The 22,982-nt window shown below is 42.3% G+C and overlaps 1 protein-coding gene across 1 annotated transcript; it reads right to left on the bottom strand.

Moving 5' to 3' along the window:
• Positions 1–6,843: 6,843 nt before the first annotated feature.
• On the bottom strand, positions 6,844–22,535 carry LOC106609316 (uncharacterized). Its single transcript, XM_045722000.1, has 4 exons — positions 22,278–22,535; positions 9,470–15,032; positions 9,221–9,287; positions 6,844–7,922 (listed from the first exon to the last, which is right to left on the bottom strand). Exon 2 carries the CDS (start codon positions 14,935–14,937, stop codon positions 12,163–12,165), a length of 2,775 nt encoding a protein of 924 aa, XP_045577956.1. The 5' UTR covers positions 14,938–15,032; positions 22,278–22,535; the 3' UTR covers positions 6,844–7,922; positions 9,221–9,287; positions 9,470–12,162.
• Positions 22,536–22,982: the final 447 nt, after the last annotated feature.

Raw genomic sequence — 22,982 nt, 5'->3', positions numbered from 1 at the left:
ACACTACAACACACATCCCCCAATGCCAAAGGAGGGAGTGACTGGCGCACAGACATTGTGGAGACAAGTAATTGGTTCCTCATTAATCACGCCATCCCTTCACATGGTTTAAGAATAGGTAAAGACAAATTCACATATGAAGACAATGTTCCCTCCTGTCCTCTTCCCTTTCTGATATTCTGCATAGCACCAGGGACATGTGAAAGACAAGCCTGACCTCTCCCCTCTCTGGGCCCCAGGTGACTGAGCCCCAGCTGAGGGAAGAAGTGCAACTGCCAACACCAGAGTCCCAAGGGATACATTCTAATAACAAGTATATCACATAAGCATATTATGCAGATAAGACATCTTATGTTACACAACTAATTCTGATTCTTCCGCAACATGACGCGATACACTCACTACATACACTGCTGCTACTGTCTATGATCTATCCTGATGCCTAGTCACTTTACCCCTACCTATACAGTACCTCAGGAACGTATTTAGACTTAAAAATATAAAATAAAACAAATTCCTCAGCAATTTTCACACAATACCCCATAATGACAAAGCAAAAACATGTTTTTAGAATTTTTGCAAATGTATTAAAAATAGAAAACAGAAATACCTTATTTACATAAGTATTCAGACCCTTTGCTATGAGACTTGAAATTGAGCTCAGGTGCATTCTGATTCCATTGATCATCCTTGAGATGTTTCTATGACATGATTGGAGTCCACCTGTGGTAAATTCAATTGATTGGACATGATTTGGAAAGGCACACAAATGTCTGAAGATGGTCATAACACTTCTAAGTGCATGTCAGAGCAGAGCAAAAACAAAGCCTTGAGGTCGAAGGAATTGTCGGTAGATGATCCGAGACAGGATTGTGTCGAGGCACAGGTCTGGGGAAGGGTACCAAAACATTTCTGCAGCATTGAAGGTCTCCAAGAACACAGTGGCCTCCATCATTCTTAAATGGAAGACGTTTGGAACCACCAAGACTCTTCCTAGAGCTGGCCGCCCGTCCAAACTGAGCAATCGGGGGAGAAGGGCCATGGTCAGGGAGGTGACCTAGAACCCGATGGTCACTCTGACAGAGCTCTAGAGTTCCTCCGTGGAGATGGGAGAAACTTCCAGAAGGACAACCATCTCTGCAGCACTCCACCAATCAGGCCTTTATGGTAGTGGCCAGATGGAAGCCACTCCTCTGTAAAAGGCACATGACAGCCCACTTGGAGTTTGCCAAAAGGCACCCAAAGGACTCTCAGACCATAAGAAACAAGCTTCTTTGGTCTGATGAAACAAAGATTCAACTCTTTGGCCTGAATGCCAAGCATCACGTCTGGAGGAAACCTAGCACCATCCCTACGGTGAACCATGGTGGTTGAAGCATCATGCTGTGGGGATGTTTTTCAGCGGCAGGGACTGGAAGACTAGTCAGGATCAAGGCAAAGATGAACAGAGCAAAATACAGAGATATCAGGACCTCAGACTGGGGCGCAGGTTCACCTTCCAACAGGACAATGACCCTAAGCACACAGCCAAGACAATGCAGGAGTGGCTTCAGGACAAGTCTCAATGTCCTTGAGGTATCAGGTTTGAAGTTAAGACCCAGATGCAGACTGTGTTGGAGTAACAATGTTTACTATGGCAACAGGGCCGGCAAACGACAGGTCAAGGCAGGCAGGTGTCGATAACCAGAATAGTGGGCGAAAGGTACAGGACGGCAGGCAGGCTCAGGGTCGGGTCAGGCAGAGGTCGGTAATCCAGAGGTGGGGCAAAGGTACAGGACGGCAGGCAGGCTCAGGGTCAGGCAGAGTGGTCAAAACCAGGAGGTCGAGAAAAAGAGAGACTGGGGAGAAGCAGGAGCTGAGACGGAAAAACGCTGGTTGACTTGACAAACAAGACAAACTGGCAACAGACAAACAGAGAACACAAGTATAAATACACAGGGGATAATGGGGAAGATGGGTGACACCTGGAAGGGGGTGGAGACAATCACTAATACAGGTTAGTGGTGCCAGGACAACAACCTCATTCCCTCAACGTCAGCAAGACCAAGGAACTGATCGTGGACTATAGGATGCCCCCATCCACATCGATGGGGTTGTTGTGGAGTGGGTCGAGAGCTTTATGTTCCTGGTCATCCACATCACTAAAGACATAACATGGTCCGCACACAACCGAACAGTCATGAAGAGGGCACGGCAGCGCCTTTTTTAACCAAAGTGGCTGAAAGGATTTGGCATGGGCCATCAGATCCTCAAAAAGTTATACAGCTGCACCATCGAGAGTACCTTGACTGGATGCATCACTGATTGGTATGGCAATTGCACCACACTTGACCGCAAAGAGCTACAAAGGACAGCCCAGTACATCACTAGGGCCAAGCTCCCTGCCATCCAGGACCTCTAGATCAGGTGGTATCAGAGGAAGGCCCGAAGAATTGCCAAAGACTCCAGCCACGCAAACCATAGACTTCACTCTGCTACCGTCCGGCAAACGGTACCGGAGCATTGGCTCTCGGACCAACAGGCTCAGAGACAGCTTCTACACCTAAGACTGCTAAATAGCCAGACCGCCAAATAGTAAATTAATGGTACTCAAACTATCTTGCACTGACCCTACGCACAGTCACTAGACTTTACATACACACACAGTCACTCCCACACAAATCCCCCACACATTCAAACACTATATACACATCACACATGCAGACACAAACCCTTTTACACTAATTTGCTGCTGCTACTCTTCTTTATTTTACTCTTACATTATCTATCATGATGCCTAGTCAGTACCATTGATCTGGTACTGGTACTCCCTGTATGTAGCTCCATTCATGTGTATATTGTGTCAGTTTACATTTTATTTTGTATTCTCATTTGTATTTTTTTTACTCCACATCGTTGGGAAAGGTTCGTAAACAAGCAGTTCACTGTAAAGTCGACACCAGTTGTATTCGGTGCATGTGATAAATAAAATGGGATTTATTGGTTTCCTATGAAAAGAAAGAAACCCAGAATAGACCAGCATTTTTTGGTGAACGCCAGCATGACTGAAACTTGTTTTCACGACTTCCGCCGAAGTTGGTCCCTCTCCTTGTTCGGGCGGCGTTCGGCCGTCGACGTCACCGACTTCTAGCCATCGCCGATCCACTTTTCATTTTCCATTGGTTTTGTCTTGTCTTCCATCACACATGGTTCCAATTCCATCAATTACATGTTGTGTAATTAACCCTCTGTTCCGCCCATGTCCTTGTCCGTAATTGTTTCTTGTAGTGCTTGTGCACGGTATGCTGGTATTTACCAGGTTTTGTTTGACCCATTTCATGTATTGTTCTGTTGACGGTGGTTTAAGTTTATTAAACGACACCGTTGTAAATCAGTTTTCGCTCTCCTGCGCCTGACTTCTCTGCCGCCAGTACGCACCGCATTACACTTGTACAAACGAAATGTCTTGAGTCAATAAAAGCTGAAATGTCTTGAGTCAATAAGTATTCAACCACTTTGTTATGGCAAGCCTAAAGTTCAGGAGTAAAAATGTGCTTAAGAAGTCATAGTGTTTAATATGATTTTTGAATGACTACCTTATCTCTGTACCCCACACATAATTTACAAGTCAAGCAGTGAATTTCAAAACACATATTTATCCAAAGACCAGCGAGGTTTTCCAATGCCTCGCAAAAAAGGGCACATATTGGTAGATGGGTAAAAATGTAAAAAGCAGACATTGAATAACAATTTGAGCATGGTTTAGTTATTGATTACACTTTGGATGGGGTATCAATACACCCAGTTACTACAAAGATACAGGCGTCCTTCCAAACTCAGTTGCCGGAGAGGAAGGAAACCGCTCAGGGATTTCACTATGAGGCCAATGGTGACTTTAAAACAGTTACAGAGTTTATTGGCTGTGATAGGAGAATTGAGGATGAATCAACAACATTGTAGTTACTCCACAATACTAACCTAATTGACAGTGAAAAGAAGGAAGCATGTACAGAATAAAAGTATTTTTAACATGCATCCTGTTGGCAACAAGGCACTGAAGTAATACTGCAAAAAATGCCCTGAATACAAAGTGTTATGTTTGGGGCAAAACCAATACAACACATTACTGAGTACGACTCTACATATTTCCAAGCATAGTGGTGGCTGCATCATGTTATGGCTATGCTTGTAATCATTAAGGACTTGGGAGTTTGTCAGGATAAAAAAGAAATGGAAGACCTAAGCACAGGCAAAATCCTAGAGGAAAATCTTATTCAGTGTGCTTTCCACCAGGCACTGGGAGATGAATTCACCTTTCAGGAGGACAATAACCTAAAAACACAAGGCCAAATCTACACTGGACTTGCTTACCAAAAAGAGACAATGAATGTTCCTGAGTGGCCTAGTCATAGTTTTGACTTAAATCTACTTGAAAATCTATGGCAAATAATGGGCAAATGTTGCACAATCCAGATAGGGACTTACCTAGAAAGTTATAACCACTGGCAAAATGTGCATCTACAAAGTATTGACTCAGGGGTGTAAATACTTATGTAAATGTGATATTTCTATATTTCTGGTTTTAAAACTATTCTTTAGTCTTTGTAAATGGCAGAATGATAGTGTTCCGACGCACAATTAGATTAGTTTACTGTTATTCAAAGATATATTTAAATTTACTGAAATATCGAATAGAATACTTGCTGGTTGTCAGCTCAAGGTCACGAGGACAATACTGATCGAACTGAGTGGGAAGTGCAACCTAGGTGTGTGTGTGCTTGCTTCCCTGCCTCTCGAGTGCAGACACTTGACGCGTGGTAGGGCGGGTGATAAGAGAATGATCTAATAAAGCTAAATTAATCAATAAACCATGATGAATTATTAGTCATACAGCATGGTTAATGAATAATCAATGTAATGATCAATGTAGTGATCGATTGGTCTGATTAGTTCCAGAAAGTCCAGGAACCACTGGAGAGGGAAAGAAATGTGTGTATGCAATTAGTATAGAGAGCAGGGGACAGATGGTAAAGGGAGTAAAACTTCAAAGGGTTCTTAACCTTGAGGGAAAGGAACAGGCTGAGCTAGATAGTGATAAACTGTGTGTGTGAAGTCAATGGGGGATGCAGGTCACCAACAGTTTGTGTGTAAATGCATGTGCGTAAGTAAGCAAGAACTATAAAATGACTGTTTTGTTATCCTGACATCAGAACATTCTCATGAATAAAGCTACAGAAACTTTTTGCAGAAAGCTGAGTCCTTGCCTAATTATTTAACCCATTGTCTTACAAACCTTGGGCATTAGTCAAGGCAAATTGATTATTGATTATTATCATCAAGATATCAAATTATTCTAACAGCGGGACATTAAAATCAAATCTGATGCATAAATTAGGTGGACAATTTGCACTGTATGTAGTCTACATGTTAATCAATATTTTGCATGCTATGTTTAATTTTCTCTGAATTAATTCAGTTAATTAAATTATTTTTATGGACATTATCTCATGAGATGGGCCTAACATACAGTATCAAGCCTGTTATTTCCCCAATATTCCTATCCCATGAAAACAGACACCATGGACTTCCTCAGGTTAATGACTGGTGAGGTAAGAGTTTTAGCACTGTGTTGGGAAGGGCCTTTTCCTCCACAGCCCAGTGCCTCTCCTCTGACACCTGTGCAGCTGAGATCAAAACACACACAGCTCATTTACAGCCAGTCAGACGACAGTGTGGTATTATGACCCCTTGCTGAGAACCTGTCTTCCTGCCACAGAGTCTGAGGAATAAAAGGGGAGAACAGGGAGGAGAATAGAAGAGAAAGGCTACCATTACATTGGCTGACTCCATAACTCTCTCTCATGGATTGTGTGAATACTGGCTGGATTTTAACCCTACGATACACAGGCAAGGTCAGCCATGTACAGAATCCTGTAGCCTATTAAGTAAAAAACTGGGGTTGGGGAAAACGATAACAGAAACAAAAGCAAACTGACCTCAAGAATGTGAGGTTAGGACTTTTCAACTCGTGAAGAGACATCTTGTATTATTAACTGGTTGTTTGAGCCCTGAATGCTGATTGGCTGGCAGCCGTGGTATATCAGACCGTATATCACAGGCATGACAAAACATTTATAATTGCAATAAGGCACTTTGGAGGTTTGTGGTATATGGCCTATTTTGGGGATCCCGAATGGCGCAGCGGTCGAAGGCACTGCATCTCAGTGCTAGAGACGTCACTCAAGACACCCTGGTTCGAATCCAGGCTGTATCACAACCGGCCGTGATTGGGAGTTCCATAGGGCGGCGCAAAATGGCCCAGCGTAGTCTGGGTTTGGTCGGTGTAGGCTGTCATTGTAAATAAGAATTTGCTCTTAAATGACTTGCCTAGTAAAATAAAGATTCAATTATTATTTATTTTTTAAATACCACGGCTAAGGGCTGTTCTTAGGCACGACGCAACGCAGACCATATACCACACATCCTCGTGCCTTATTGCTTAACTATACATTCTCAACAGGCCTCCACCACTCTTGTCCTTGTAGGCAGCAGTTTCTGCTTGGCTTTCTTCAATAAATATACAATAAGTGTTGTGTTTAAACAGAAAACATGACTGAAGATTCTGTTATCTGTTCTGATCCATTCACCTATTTGAGTCTCTCAAGTATCATCACATAGGAGAACGGAGAAGCCTTGCACAAGCGAGTTACTGAATGAAAGGAACATTAATATTGTACTGTGCTTCCCTCTGGTGGTGTAACTGTGTGTCTCAAATGTGGTCTTTGGCTGGTGGTGGGGGTAAATAATACTACAATTCCCTTCATTGGATGCTGTGTAGTCTGAGAGGACAGGTAAAAACAAAAACATATTTTCTGTATTTATATATTAGTTCAGTGCCATAACAATACAGTAAACATCAGAGGTAAAATAAAACAGTACAACATAAAAATTGACAAAAACTGACATATAAAAATGTGTAAAAAGACGGCATTTCGACCAATGTTTAAAACGAAGTATAAAGCCAGAGACCTGTAAAGTACATACATTCCTCAATACCCAAAACATTAGCAGTAGTTGAATTTAACTACAAATAACATCTACGGCCACAGATAACTATAAACCCAGTGCAAGGAACTACATCAAACAAAGTGATAACGGCTTTCAAATTTCATTTGATGACGGATATCTATGATTCATTTTATCACCAGTGTTAAAAAACCTGTTACAATTTACACACTTTTTATGTACGGGACAGCAGAATCTCAGAAAACAATAAGTTCAGTCTGGTTTCTCTCCTTTAGCTTTGGTTCTGGCCGCAATAAAAATAGTCAATAAAAAAGACTGTAAACATACAAAATACAATTTACAATACCATCACTATGATGATTCAATCACTATGATGCTCTAACAATGTAAGCAAACAATACTATAAGAGTACGCGAACACCAATCACCCTTAGGTGTCAAGAGTAACAATAACACATGGTATATAAAACATTCTTCAGACTGTTTCAACAACAGCTAACCGAACCTATTATAGGGAGAGAAATCTGATGTTTATTCATTTAAAAACAGATACAAACATGTAGAAAAGTAAACTGCATAATGTAGCCTAAATATGGCTTTATAGGCACTGTCTGTAATGCTTCAAGTTTTAAAAAAGTACAGCATATGCATAATGTCAGGTTTGAGGTAAAAGTATTGTCTTTGCCAGTTGCCATCAACTACTGTTCTGTCTCGTGTATCCTGTCAGGGCCGACTGATATGCTTACGAATCTCCTGACCACCGCTCGTTCCATTCATCCACAGGAGAGCTATGGTGACTGGCTGTTGGATCAACTCTTCTCCCTTGGCTGGAGGATGAATGGTGACCATGATGGAGGCTTACATTCTGAGAGGAACCTGGACGGTGACTGTGAGAGAGGCTCGCATTCAGAGAGGAACCTAAGAGGCAAGCATAAGAAAGCAGGTGAGAAATATTCACATTAGCACTGTAGGAAGTAGCCGTCCCCCAGCAAGTGGCTTTCCAAGTGGAGATGAAGGATCAGTAAGGCAACTTTTCAGTTCAAAAGTCTATTCAATCTACACAGGATCCTGGGAACACTGCCTCAGCATATACTTAAAACATGGCTAGAACATGTTCCAACCCAGTCAACACAAGTCGCACTTACATAAGTTTCAGTTACCCAACAAGTTGCTATTGACGTTCTCATCGATGAGGCTGATTTTTGTACACTCTGAACAAGTACATCAACATTTTCCCCAAGCTTATTCTATACTTTATGGGTCGTTCCATTTGATTCGAATCACTTTTTGACTGCACCACTTTTGATTTGAATGAAACTTTCCATACATATTTGCCCACGGTAGAAGTGGTCAGAAAGTGGCTTTTTGGACCCGAATGACAAAACATATAGGAGACAGACAGAAGTGCTCAATTTTGACCGATTTTGCATATCCCATTCAGTTTATGCAAAAACTTGTAAACTCTTTATTATTTGTTTTACCTTTAACATCAATTATCAAAAACATGTCAACTCTATTTTTTCCCCTGTATCTTAAACCCTAATTGACATATTCTGAGGTGAATGTGTTGTGCCCACCATCGGTTGAGACACAGCATACTCTTGCCAATACTTTTTTGTAAGCTTTCAAATTATATCATACTCAACCGTTTACCTTTTCCAGTGATGAAGACATGGATGTATAGTAGGGTATGCAAAATCGTCAAATTTGGGCACCTCTATCTTCTGAATGTTTGGGCTTCAAAAACTCACTTCAAAAACTCACTTTCTGACATCTTCTACCATGGGCAAATATGTATTGGAAGTTCTGTTCAAATCAAAAGGGGTGTGGTCAAAAAGTGATTGAAATCAAATGGAATTACCCTTAGCAATTACATATGGTAATGAATTATGTCACATTCTGTGAGAGTTTCGAAATACACCTGTCTGTCCACCCTTATCACTTTGACTCCCAATTTGACTAAGGTTATATTGATGCAGGCCCACAGGCCTGTGTACAATTGCATGATACATTTGAGTTCACTGCCCAGCTCCTATAAATAACATAATACATTTTCATCTAGATGATTCCAATCAGAACACAACATGAAACTGTCTACGTCTGACACTTTTCTAAAAGTAAAAATACATATACAACTCTGTTTGAAATACTGGGAAATCATTGGTGCAATTGTAAAAGTAGGCTACCATGTGAGCCTAGCATAGCCTGCGACTTACCTTCAATTTAATTTGGCCTCTTCTTCTGCTTCACTGACCACTTGTAACCAACTGCAGTTTTTTTTTGCTGTAACCAGAAGAACTTGTAAATAACTGGAAATCCAATCAAATGCATCTAAATATTGACTTGTAGTGTGTTATTCTATGTGGTTGTTTTTAATTCCAATGCTAGCTATACATATTACACAAACATTTTGAGGGAATACATGCCATTTTCTTTTGCCAGTGGCTTGTGATTGGTGTCCTTACCTGAGTGTCTGAAGTCTTTCGGAGGTTCACGATGGAGAGACTTTGTCCAATGCTTTGCCTGAACAATGCTCTTCTTCATCAAAATGGCAGCAGGCACCTGCATTTCCCGCTTCCTTTTGAAGCTCTTTTCACATGCACCGCTTGGTCCAGGCTTCAGCTCCCCTATATCTTGCCGATTCACTTCCCTAACAGGGGGCTGTTGCTTCGTATTCTGGCAGTTCACAGAAGCATCTTCCTCTTCATCGTCAGAACGCTGTGCATCTTCCGGATCTGTGTAAGACCTGTTGAACATTATGTCATTTTCATATTCACGGGGCTTGAAGAAGTGCACGTTCATTGGATTCAAAGGAAAGCTGACATTCCGCTTGGGTTTCGGCAGAGAATCGACACGTTTAAGAATGGGTCGAATGATCCTGGTCTCCGAGCTGGACCTGGGACTGGCCTGTGGACCTTCCACTTCCTCTGGAGGACACCCAGATCGTCTACGAGTCCGGGGGGTTGGAGTCGGGACAAAGCTGCTCTCCCAATCTGAGAACACCTGCTGCCTCGCAGTAACTTTTGCCCGAAAATGTCCGTTGCCATGTTGCGGTGATATCCTAGCCGGATTAGGGAATGCATGACTAGCTGGGCTATAACCATTGGGACTGGCAGGCTTGATACAAGGTTTGGGCTTGTGTGCCACTCTTGCAGGTTTGTTCACAATTTGTGATTCAGGTGAAGCACTGGGAGATATGTCTTCTCTGTTCTCTCTCTCATTCCCATCGTTTGAAACCTCTGGAGTCCTCAGAAGCTTCGGAATCCTTGGCAGCTTTGGCTTGGGGGGCAGCGAGTCGTGCTCACGCTCGCCTTTTGACAACGTTCCTTTCTCATTCCTATTCAACACCTTAGGAATCTTTGACAACATCTGTTGGGATGTCAAGTCGCTCTCTGCCTTACGTTTTAGTTTCTTGCACGAGTCAGTATTCTTAGAGACCATTACCCGTAAACCCAGAGGCTCTCCTCTATCCTCCACCCACTTCTGCCTTGGTGGGGAACCTTCCTCTCTCTTCTGGCTTGGTGGGGAACCTTTCCTGATAAGATGTTTAGGTAAGGACAGCTTTTTCAATCTGATTTTAAGGGGTTGAATTTGTTGCTTGTGTTTGACACCGTTCCTCTGCCTCTCTTTGACAACAGGAGACACTGACTTTGCAGGGGAGTGGTGTCTGCTAGTTTTGTTCGGGGATTTAGTCTTTGGCATTTTGGGGACTTCCTCAGTATGTGTTGAGCCATTTGTGGAAGGCTTTTTGGGGATGTTTATGGAGAGTTTGAGAGGAACAGTGGTAGTTGAGGATCCCAGCACATGGAGGGTTTTCACCCCAGGGCACGGCGGTGAGTTTCTACTGCTGCTGTCCTTGTCTTTTTCCACCAACTGGCACTGTAACTCCTTGGAGTCATCAGAGCTCCTGCCTTCAGTTTCAGTTGAATTTCTCCTCTTCTGTGACGTCTTGTCCCTAGATTGACTGGCCTCACCCAGTTTTTCAATTGAAAGTCTCCCCTTCTTGTCCCTACTTTGATTGTCCTCGCTCTCTTTCTCAGTTGAATGTCTCCTCTTTGGTGGCTTATTGTCCCTGGATTGACTGCCCTCACGCTCTTTCTCAGTTGATGATCCCCTCTTCTTGTCTTTGCATCGATTTTCATCACTCTCAGTCAAATGTCTCCTCTTGTGTGACGCATGTGGCTTCTTGTCCCTGCGTTGATTATTAAAAGTTGCCTTCACCCCAGAGCTCTTAGGGGGTTGGGATGGTGACCGTCCCCTCTCTGCTCTACCATGACGTTTCTTGGGCTTTTGTCTGTCAGATGATGCTGGATTGAGGGTTTCCTCCTTTTCCATTTTTTCTTTTACTTTTTTCTTTGACTTGGAGGTTTTGTATTGAGTGACAAAGTCAGCAACTTTACCATAGTTATCGGCAGGTGAACCACAGTCCTCTATAGGTGAACACCACTTGTCTACTATGATGTTAGCTCTTAACTTAGAGGGGTTTTCAAATTTGGGAATTGGTAATGTTCTCGTCCTACAGTCTTGGTCCTTCTCTTGCCGTCTTTCCCTATCCTCAGAACCAGGACTGACTTTGCTTTGGGTAGTATGTTCTTGGGCTGACTCACAGGGTGCTTTGGCATCAGTTTCAGGCTCTGTCCTTTTAACATTAAAAGCATGAACCTCAATCTGAGCATGTTGTTCATTAGGGTTCTCCTCTGTCTCCTGATCTGAATCCTCAATTGTATCTAACCAGAAAATAAAGTCAGTGATCGGTATGACACCTGTACTTTGCTGCATTTCTCCCTCTGTCTTAACGTCACTGGATTGATTGTCATCACCGTCTTCTTCAGTTGATTGTATCTGCTTCTTGTCCCTGCATTGATTGTCCACAGTCGCCTTCCCCCCAGAGTCCTCAGGGACCTCTTCTGTCTCCTGATCTGAATTGTCGCTTGTATCAGACAGGGTAAAGCATTGAGCGATTGTTATGCATCTTGTACCTTGCTGCAATCCTTTCTCTCTCTGACAACTGGTGCATAGGCCACTTTCAAACCCGTTGTCAGTTTCAATAATACAAGGACAGTAGCAGGACTTATCTAAGCTGCCACTTCCTATATTCTCTAGTTGCTTTGTTTTTGTCTTGTCTTTGTTTTCAGTGTCTTTGTTTTCAGAGCATGGTTCATGGGACCCGAGTTGGGAGGTCAGAGCCATTTTCGATCTGGCAAAACAGTCTCATGGCATCCTCAGATGTCAGGATGGTCAAATTCATTGGGGAAAGAGGGTCTGCGTCCGAGTCTGTTGTGAGGTCTGTGACCGTTTTGAGGTCTGCATCTGTTGGGCAGTTTGAGTCTGTTGTGAGGTCTGCGTCTGGTCCCTCTGTTTCAGCAAGCAGTTTCAAAGCATCCTCTGATGTGAGAACGGTCAAAATCATTGGGGAAAGAGGTCCTGTCTCTGAGTCTGCATCTGTTGGGAGGTCTGTGTCTGTTGGGGGGTCTGTAACCATCATGAGGTCTATGTTTGTTGTGAGGTCTGAGTCTGTTGCTTCTGCTTCAACAGGTTGTCGTGCAGGAAAGTCCACAGTCTCCATCTTGCTGTGGAAGGTGTCATCTATTTTGACTCCCCCAACCACTTTGGAACTCTCCTCTGCTTTATCTGGTATGAACCACAGAGACCAAGCTCTTCCAGATTCTTTGTCAATGTCATTCAGCTTCTCATTGACATTTAACCATGATGACCTGTAACCCACTTGGGAAGAGTTGTCAACATGTGCTGGAATGGGAAACTTCTCGACCACTTCCCCCAGTGATATACCACTGACTGCAAAGAGAACCACTGCTTCCTCATCCTCTGCGGCCCAGGCAGACACATCCTGCATGATTTTCTTATCCCTTTTATCTTTTAAAGCTTCTACCAGGTTAGAGGTTTCCCCGCCCCAATACTGCTCCAATATGGCCTCTAGACAACCATCCTTTGCCTCTCCGATTGTTGCTGCATTCTCCCGATAAGTAACCAGTTGCTGCAGCGTACATAACTTGAACTGAACTTCAGCAATTGTGGACAAATCAAGAGTTCTCTCATCTGCGCTGTTGGAGCTAACTTCCACGATTGTCTGGGTACCCCCGATGCGTACAATATCAGTTGCCTGAGGGATGGTGTGGACAAATGGTGAAGGTGAACTCTTGTTCATCTGTGTGATGACCTGAAGGACCTCATTATTGTCCTCTCCAGTAGATGCCAGTGAACTTGTTGCAGATGCATCTACAGGCTTATCATACTCCATAAAACTCTCAACTTGAACCGTCTCATTTAGGACAGATAGAGAACTTGCATCATCTTTAGCTCTTTCCCACAGACTTTCCACTTGTTTTTCGTTGATGGACCAGGCCTGTAAAATTTTAAATGGCACCTCATTGCCTGTATTCTCTGTCTCCATTGGCTCTGGAAACTGCTGTGGACCCATTGGAGGGACGATAGCCACGGGGGGCGGAGTGGTGGCGACTGCCGTCAGGGTCATGCACCTGGGGGTGGACTTAATCTCCAGCCGTATAGTGGAGTCCTCAGCACTAAACCTCTCAGGGGGCCTCGCCTGGTTGTCTTTGGTGTTACTATGTAGGTGTGTTTTGCCTGCTTGTAAAATATCCATCTTCTCTGTGCTGGATTGTTGTGCCTGGGAGGGGTCTCTTGTTGAGTTGTTCACATTTAGGGGTCCATTTTTAGATTTGAAAACACTCTGGAGCCAGTACTGTATTTCATTGAGTGAGATCTTATGTTCATGAGGAGGTTTTCCCTGAGATGTCTCAGTGAGAGGTTTGGGAGAAGGAGAGGGAGCATGTTGCTGGTCAGGGGTGGCAGAGGTCTGGGTGTGAGAAACCAGAGCAACATTGCCAGGAAGATTATCTGTTTGTTGTGTTATAGCTTGGGAAGGAACACTAGGTCCTAGTATAGCATGGCTGTCTGCATTTGTTACCTGGGCTGCTTTTAGGTCAATGACACCAGATTCTCTACCTGCCGTGGAAGGGAGATTCATAGAAACATACTGCTGTGCATTTGCAATGAAGGCTTGCACAAGTGATGTAGAATCTCTCACTGGACCTGCTGTTCGTCCTGATGTTGTTTCACTGTGTTTGTTGTTTACCACAGGAACAGTTAGAGTGTCATTATTAACCTTGAAGACCAGCCTGGGAGACCAGCTGGAATGTCCACTTGACCCACCCCTCGAACGTCCATGAGACCGACCCCTAGAACCACCCCGAGAACGTGTACTAGAACCACCTCTAGAACGTACACTAGAACCACCCCTAGAATTTCCACGGGAACCACCCCTAGAACGTCCCCTTGAGCATTCAGTAGAATGCCCCCTTGAAGGTTCATTAGCATGTCCATTGGAATGGGTGGGATCTAACATCTGCCATTTGCTTTGCAAGTAATGGAGATTGTTATGATTCACTATCCAACCAAACATATAATCCTGGTCAGTGTTATGGTGATGGGAAATATCCTCATGCCCTCTTTCGACATTGAGTGGGGGTAGAAAGTCATTGCTGGGGAAGTGGGGTTCATGCTTAGCCCATGTTTCTGTTCTCTCTCCACTGCGGTGTAAGTTTACATTAGGGGGTGCCTGGCCTCTGAAGGGTCCATAGAGATTGGGCCAATCCCTTATGTTCTGACTCTGAGGCATTCTGTGATGTTCTTGATGATACAGAGGAGGCGTCTGGGTCTCTTGTGCCCGATGTCCACGGAAGTCCATTTGAGAGTTTTGTCTATGGGAGTTGTAGTGGGCCCGCATGGCAGATTCATTCTCACGGTTCAGCCACTGGTGTTCCCTTTCCTGTTGGGTGAGGTACTGCCTTTCACCAGCTGGGGGATAACTTTCCCATTGAGCCATATTATGGCGGCTGTATCCATCACCATCGCTCCATTCTCTTGATCTGGAATTTTCACAAGCGTTATACATGTTGTGTCAGCTCTATCTGTCCCAGCACATTGAGCTGGGTAGCATTTCAAGCATATGGGGCACCATCCTCAAAAGTTGAATTGAAGAGTTTCATTCTAGAGAAAAAAAGAGAGAAACAGTTTTGAAAACTATGCAATGGTTATCCATCAACCAAGTTGTTGATTTTTCTAACATACACTACAACTCTGAAACATGTCTAGGACATGTGACTGCCAGTTCAGACATGATGGGTTGAAATTTAGAGAGCTGCGCACAATTCACAATCAACTAACACCATCAACATTGTACACACTCATATAGGAGGGGCATGTGCCCCACAAATAGCAGCCTGGGCAGGAGGAGAGTTCCACCTCAGGTCAGGTTGACCCTCCACATCTTTTTGGTGTATAATATGGTATTGTTGATATCCAAGGCCCTTTCTCAGGATTAAACCAAGGTAACTTGTCTCAGGCTAATCGATATTATGACAATTGACCACACAACAACTGTCTCCAACGTTGAAGTGATGCAGAGATGCAACCTTGAAGTGAATGAATCAATGGTTTAACAGTTAACATAACAATGGAGCCTATTCATTCCTAGCTATGTAGACAACTTCGCTCGAGTCACACCAGGTTTTAAGCTATTGGCCCATCTTTTTATATTTTACCTTTATTTAACTAGGCAAGTCAGTTAAGAACAAATTCTTATTTACAATGAGGGCCTACCCCGGCCAAATCCGGATGACACTGGGCCAATTGTGCGCCGTCCTATGGGACTCCCAATCATGGCCGGATGTGATGCAGCCTGGACTCGAACCAGGTACTGGTTCGCCACTCGGGAGCCCAATCTCAGGTTGGACCAGAGTGGAATACTACAGTTACGATTAATTAACCTGTTTGGGATAGGGGGCAGTATTTCCACGTCCGGATAAAAAACATACCCGATTTAATCTGGTTACTACTCTTGCCCAGAAACTAGAATATGCATATAATTAGTAGATTTGGATAGAAAACACTCTAAAGTTTCTAAAACTGTTTGAATGGTATCTGTGAGTATAACAGAACTCATATGGCAGGCAAAAACCTGAGAAGATTCCAGGCAGGAAGTGGCCTGTCTGACAATTTGTAGTCCTTCTGTTGCATCTCTATCGAAATTACAGCATCTGTGCTGTTACGTGACACTTTCTAAGGCTTCCATTGGCTCTCTAAAGCCTTTAGAAAGTGGAATGACGCGTCTCCTGTCTCTGGGCAAAGAACAGCAGCAGAGTTTGTAAGTGGACTGCCTGGGGACAGTGCGCGTTCACGAGACCTCACCATTATTTTTCTTTCACTCTTTGAATGAATACAACGTTGCCCGGTTGGAATATTATTGCTATTTTACGAGAAAAATAGCATAAAAATTGATTTTAAACAGCGTTTGACATGCTTCTAAGTACGGTAATGGAATATTTTGAATTTTTTTGTCACGAAATGCGCTCGCATACCCACTTCGGATAGTGACCTAAACGCACGAACAAAACGGAGGTATTTGGATACAACTATGGATTATTTGGAACCAAAACAACATTTGTTGTTGAAGTAGAAGTCCTGGGAGTGCATTCTGACGAAGAACAGCAAAGGTAATCCAATTTTTCTAATAGCAATTCTGAGTTTAGGTTGCCCCAAACTTGGTGGATGTCAAATTAGCTAGCCGTGATGGCTGAGCTATGTACTCATAATATTGCAAAATGTGCTTTCACCGAAAAGCTATTTTAAAATCTGACATAGCGTTTGCATAAAGGAGTTCTGTATCTATAATTCTTAAAATAATTGTTATGTATTTTGTCAACGTTTATCATGAGTAATTTAGTAAATTCACCGGAAGTTTTCGGTGGGTATGCAAGTTCTGAACATCACATACTAATGTAAAAAGCTGGTTTTTGATATAAATATGAACTTGATTGAACACAACATGCATGTATTGTATAACATAATGTCCTAGGTGTGTCATCTGATGAAGATCATCAAAGGTTAGTGCTGCATTTAGCTGTCTTCTGGGTTTTTGTGACATTATATGCTAGCTTGAAAAATGGGTGTCTGATTATTTCTGGCTGGGTACTCTGCTGACATAATCTAATGTTTTGCTTTCGTTGTAAAGCCTTTTTGAAATCGGACAGTGTGGTTAGATTAACGAGAGTCTTGTCTTTAAAATGGTGTAAAATAGTCATATGTTTGAGAAATTGAAGTAATAGCATTTCTAAGGTATTTGAAAATCGCGCCACGGGATTACACTGGCTGTTCCGTAGGTGGGACGATTTCGTCCCACCTAGCCCAGAGAGGTTAAACAGCTTGGAAAATTCCAAAAAATGATGTCATGGCTTTAGAAGCTTCTGATAGGCTAATTGACATAATTTGAGTCAATTGGAGGTGTACCTGTGGATGTATTTCAAGGCCTACCTTCAAACTCAGTGCCTCTTCTTGACATCATGGGAAAATCAAAAGAAATCAGCCAGGACCTCAGAAAAAAATTGTAGACCTCCACAAGTCTGGTTCATCCTTGGGAGCAATTTCCAAATGCCTGAAGGTACCACGTTCATTTGTACAAACAATAGTACGCAAGTATAAACACCATGGGACCACGCAGCCATCAGAACGCATCTCCTTCCTGAGCGGTATGTCTCCTAGAGATGAACGTACTTTGGTGCGAAAAGAGCAAATCAATGCCAGAACAACAGCAAAGGACCTTGTGAAGATGCTGGAGGAAACAGGTACAAAAGTATCTATATCCACAGTAAAACGAGTCCTATATCGACATAACCTGAAAGGCCACTCAGCAAGGAAGAAGCCACTGCTCCAAAAACTCCATAAAAAAAAGCCAGCCTACATTTGCAACTGCACATGGGGACAAATAACGTACTTTTTGGAGAAATATCCTCTGGTCTGATGAAACAAAAATAGAACAGTTAGGCCATAATAACCATCGTTATGTTTGGAGGAAAAAGGGGGACGCTTGCAAGCTGAAGAACACCATCCCAACCGTGAAGCCCGGGAATGGCAGCATCATGTTGTGGGGGTGCTTTGCTGCAGGAGGGACTGGTGCACTTCACAAAATAGATGGCATCATGAGGAAGAAAAATGATATGGATATATTGAAGGAAAACCTCAAGACATCAGTCATGAAGTTAAAGCTTGGTCGCAAATGGGTCAATCAAATGGACAATGACCCCAAGCATTCTTCCAAAGTTGTGGCAAAATGGCTTAAGGACAACAAAGTCAAGGTATTGGAGTGGCCATCACAAAGCCCTGACCTCAATCCTACAGAAAATTTGTGGGCAGAAATGAAAAAGCGTGTGTGAGCAAGGAGGCCTATAAACCTGACTCAGTTACACCAGCTCTGTCAGGAGGAATGGGCCAAAGTTCACCCAACTTATTGTGGGAAGCTTGTGGAAGGCTACCCGAAACGTTTGACCCAAGTTAAACAATTTAAAGGCAATGCTACCAAATACAAATTGAGTGTATGTAAACTTCTGATCCACTGGGAATGTGATGAAATAAATCAAATCTGAAATAAATCATTCTCTCTACTATTATTGACGTTTCACATTCTTTTTTGCACCAAAGTACGTTCATCTCTAGGAGACAGAACACGTCTCCTTCCTAAGCAGTATGATGGCTGCATGGTCCCATGGTGTTTATACTTTCGTACTATTGTTTGTACAGATGAACGTGGTACATTCAGGCGTTTGGAAATTGCTCCCAAGGATGAACCAGACTTGTGGAGGTCTACACATTTTTTTCTGAGGTCTTGGTTGATTTCTTCAGATTTTCCCATGATGTCAAGCAAAGAGGCACTGAGTTTGAAGGTAGGCTTTGAAATACATCCACAGGTACACCTCCAATTGACTCAAATGATGTCAGTTAGCCTATCAAAAGCTTCTAAAGCCATGACATCATTTTCTGGAATTTTCCAAGCCGTTTAAAGGCACAGTCAACTTAGTGTATGCAAACTTCTGACCCACTGGAATTGTGATACAATGAATTATAAGTGAAATAATCTGTCAGTAAACAATTGTTGGAAAAATTACTTGTGTCTGTGGGAGATAATGCAATGTAACTATGTGCAGTTGCTATGCTGAGAAAACATCAGGACAATAATTACATTAACCTCTTACATCTAGACGTTCCGCTAGCGGAACACCTGCTCCAATATCCAATGATAGGCTTGGCGCGAATGACAAATTCCTCAAAAATACAAAAACTTCAATTTTTCAAACATATGACTATTTCACAGCATTTTAAAGACAAGACTCTCCTTTATCTAACCACACCGTCCGATTTCAAAAAGGCTTTACAGCGAAAACAAAACATTACATTATGTCAGCAGAGTACCCAGCCAGAAATAATCAGACACCCATTTTTCACGCTAGCATATAATGTCACAAAAACCCAGAAAACAGCTAAATGCAGCACTAACCTTTGATGATCTTCATCAGATGACACACCTAGGACATTATGTTATACAATACATGCATGTTTTGTTCAATCAAGTTCATATTTATATCAAAAAACAGCTTTTTACATTAGCATGTGACGTTCAGAACTAGCATACCCCCCGCAAACTTCCGGGGAATTTACTAACAATTTACTAAATTACTCACGATAAACGTTCACAAAAAGCATAACAATTATTTTAAGAATTATAGATACAGAACTCCTCTATGCACTCGATATGTCCGATTTTAAAATAGCTTTTTGGTGAAAGCACATTTTGCAATATTCTAAGTACATAGCCCAGCCATCACGGGCTAGCTATTTAGACACCCGGCAAGTTTAGCCTTCACCAAAATCAGATTTACTATTACAAAAGTTTGATTACTTTTTGTTGTCTTCGTCAGAATGCACTCCCAGGACTGCTACTTCAATAACAAATGTTGGTTTGGTCCAAAATAATCCATCGTTATATCCGAATAGCGGCGTTTTGTTCGTGCGTTCCAGAAACTATCCGAAATGGTAAATCAGGGTCGTGCGCATGGCGCATTTCGTGACAAAAAAATTCTAAATATTCCATTACCGTACTTCGAAGCATGTCAACCCGCCGTTTAAAATCATTTTTTATGCAATTTATCTCGTAAAAAAGCGATAATATTCCGACCGGGAATCTCCTTTTCGGTAAACAGAGGAAAAAACACAAAGACGGGGGCGGCCAGTGCACACGCCTAAGCCCACTGTCCCTTGATCGGCCACTTGAGAAAGGCAATAATGTGTTTCTGCCTGGAGCTGGAATGACGACATTCAGGTTTTTCCCGGGCTCTGAGAGCCTATTGGAGCCATGGGAAGTGTCACGTTACCGCAGAGATCCTAAGTTTTGGAATGAGATGTCAAAGAAAGACAATAAATGGTCAGACAGGCCACTTCCTGTACAGAATCTTCTCAGGTTTTGACCTGCCATTTGAGTTCTGTTATACTCACAGACACCATTCAAACAGTTTTAGAAACTTTGGAGTGTTTTCTATCCAAAGCTAATAATTATATGCATGTTCTAGTTTCTGGGCAGGAGTAATAATCAGACTAAATCGGGTACGTTTTTTATCCAGCCGTGAAAATACTGCCCCCTAGCCATAACAGGTTAACCGGAAGTTGAAATGACGTCATCTAGTGCATTTGTTGCTTCTGATCAAAACAAACATGCCAATGATTACATTAAGACAATGTACATGAGTACATTAGCTAAAGCCATAATTACATTTGTTACATCTGGACATACTAATGTCAGGAGAACATGGAGGGAGGATGGTAGCAAAATGACTAACACGTGAAACATAAGGATACAATAAATGTATTATTTTTTGTATTACATAAGGGGTCCTGCCACCATTATAATCTAACCCGAAGATGATGTGGGCGTTACTGGGCGTAAACAAGCAAGAACTTGGACTAAAACACAATGGTGGTGAAAGGACAAGGGGAGTTATTTCATTTGCATATGGGGATTACCATATGCTGTATGTGAGGCTGCAAACCTATAAAGCAGAGCTCTGTGCTCAGAGAAGTTGGTTGATCGATGGATCAGCACAGCTTTGCTACTTGTATTAAAGTCTATTTTGAATTCACAAGTTCTAGTAAGAGTGTTATATTTCTGAGGCAATATTCCACCACATGTCATGAACAAAGTAGATGTCCAAACCGACTTGCCAAAACTATAGTTTGTCAACAAGCAATTTGTGGAGTGGTTGAAAAACAAGTTTTAATTACTCCAACTTAAGTGTATGTAAACTTCCAACTTCAACTGTATGTATACTACGGGCTAACAAAGTAATCCTAAGTGTATGTTCTGTAGTAAGCTGTTAGTAACCCATGTGCCTCACCCTAATAATTTGGTCCCTTTCCCACCGTAACTTAGCCTACTGTTCTGACTTGGTGGTGAAATGTCTTCATCTAATATTTTAAGAGCTTTCGTTGTCTGCTTATATGGCCCATTTATTTATCCTACAGTTCTGACTTGGTGTACAGTGAGAATACTGTAAGAACGGGCCATGTTCTGAATTCTGCCGCTGTACATTTCAAAAGTGCTGAATAAATAGTTATATTGACTACATCCATCTTAGCTCGCTCATTATTAATGTCTTAATAAAAATGATGGATTGCCTCTTATCCACTCATCATTCCATAGTTTGTACATCTCAATTGTCAGTAGAAAACAATAAACCGCATTTGTTTAATCAAGTCAGCCATATCAGGCAGAAAATGAGGTCGAATCAACTGTTTGGCTGCCAGACATGACTCCTGATAACCAGGTGTAGCAGAGGTAAGGTTTCAATCCATGGTGCTGAAAAGAAAGCTCTGCTGTTACGACAGCTTTATATTGGCCCTAACAGTTTCTGGGCACCGTTAGTCACCGTTATAGTGCAATTAACTTTGTGTTGTGTCTTTGCTGTCATGCATCAAAAAATATATCATGTTTACCCCACCAAGATTTACATGCTAAAATCGCCACTGACTATATAGCCTCAAAACATGGTTGAAACTATAATTGTTATATCATGGATGATCAGTCCTCGCATCCATAGCGCTGTATATGCATTTTAGAGTGGTTACATTTCTCCAGCCCCAACCCTCAGCTTTTTACAGAAACAGTGTTAGGGATTCACATCGTTATTGTTTCTACTGCTGATTGCAGCCTTAAGATGTGTTACAAAATGACGAGCAAACACATTTAAACGGTCCTCCATATTACTTGGATAACTCCTGGAGAATGAATACCCTTGCGTAAATCCGATGCTTTTTTCCCACAAATATAAACTACTGTTCAACATAGACAGCATTGTTGTTCAATGTCAACCATTGGATTTTCCTAAGAGAATATAGACATAGGATACGTACAGAAAGCCCGCGCCGCTCCTCTCTTTCACATACCGCAGATCAGCGGTAAACGCATATCTCCAACCGAGATTTAGCAATCAATCACGCTTCTTCTGTGGGGTTTATCGGCGATTGGCATCCAACGTTATGGCGCATTACAGCCAAAAACACTAATTTATTATGTTAGAACTTCTTCAAATGTTAATCTGGTGAGCGAGCGTGGCTGGTACTAGCAGATTCAAGTTCCACGCCCCCAGAGTTTTCTCCGCTCCTTCAACTGATTGGCAGTATTCTCTAACCATTACTTTGCTGAAGCAAGTAACAAAAAACAAAACCAATATTACAACAAGACAAATTAATGAACAGTAATACGTTATAATTTCTCTGCGGTTTTAGGTTTTGTTCTTGCTATAATTTATACTTTTTTTCTTCCTGCAATAATTTGACCGTTGAGCAAGCTCAAACAAATAACCAGTTGTTTCGTTGTGTCATTTATTCCTGCACTAATGCTTAGTAATATGGAAGGAATGATTATCTATAGATCGAAAACGTGACCTTTTCTTGACTCTACAGCTATTTAGAAAGCATATTGAATGGTGAAATTCCATCCATTGCCAACAACATGTTGACTCCGGAGGACATTGTCTAAGGGAAACTAATACACACATTTGTCTCTAGACACGCTAGTGTGGTCCTTCTCCATCTACATATACATTCATTTCTGGA

The sequence above is a fragment of the Salmo salar genome, chromosome ssa07, assembly GCF_905237065.1.
Source record: "Salmo salar chromosome ssa07, Ssal_v3.1, whole genome shotgun sequence".
In the NCBI taxonomy this organism is placed as follows: Eukaryota; Metazoa; Chordata; class Actinopteri; order Salmoniformes; family Salmonidae; genus Salmo; species Salmo salar.
This window is presented reverse-complemented; position numbering and strand designations above follow the sequence as displayed.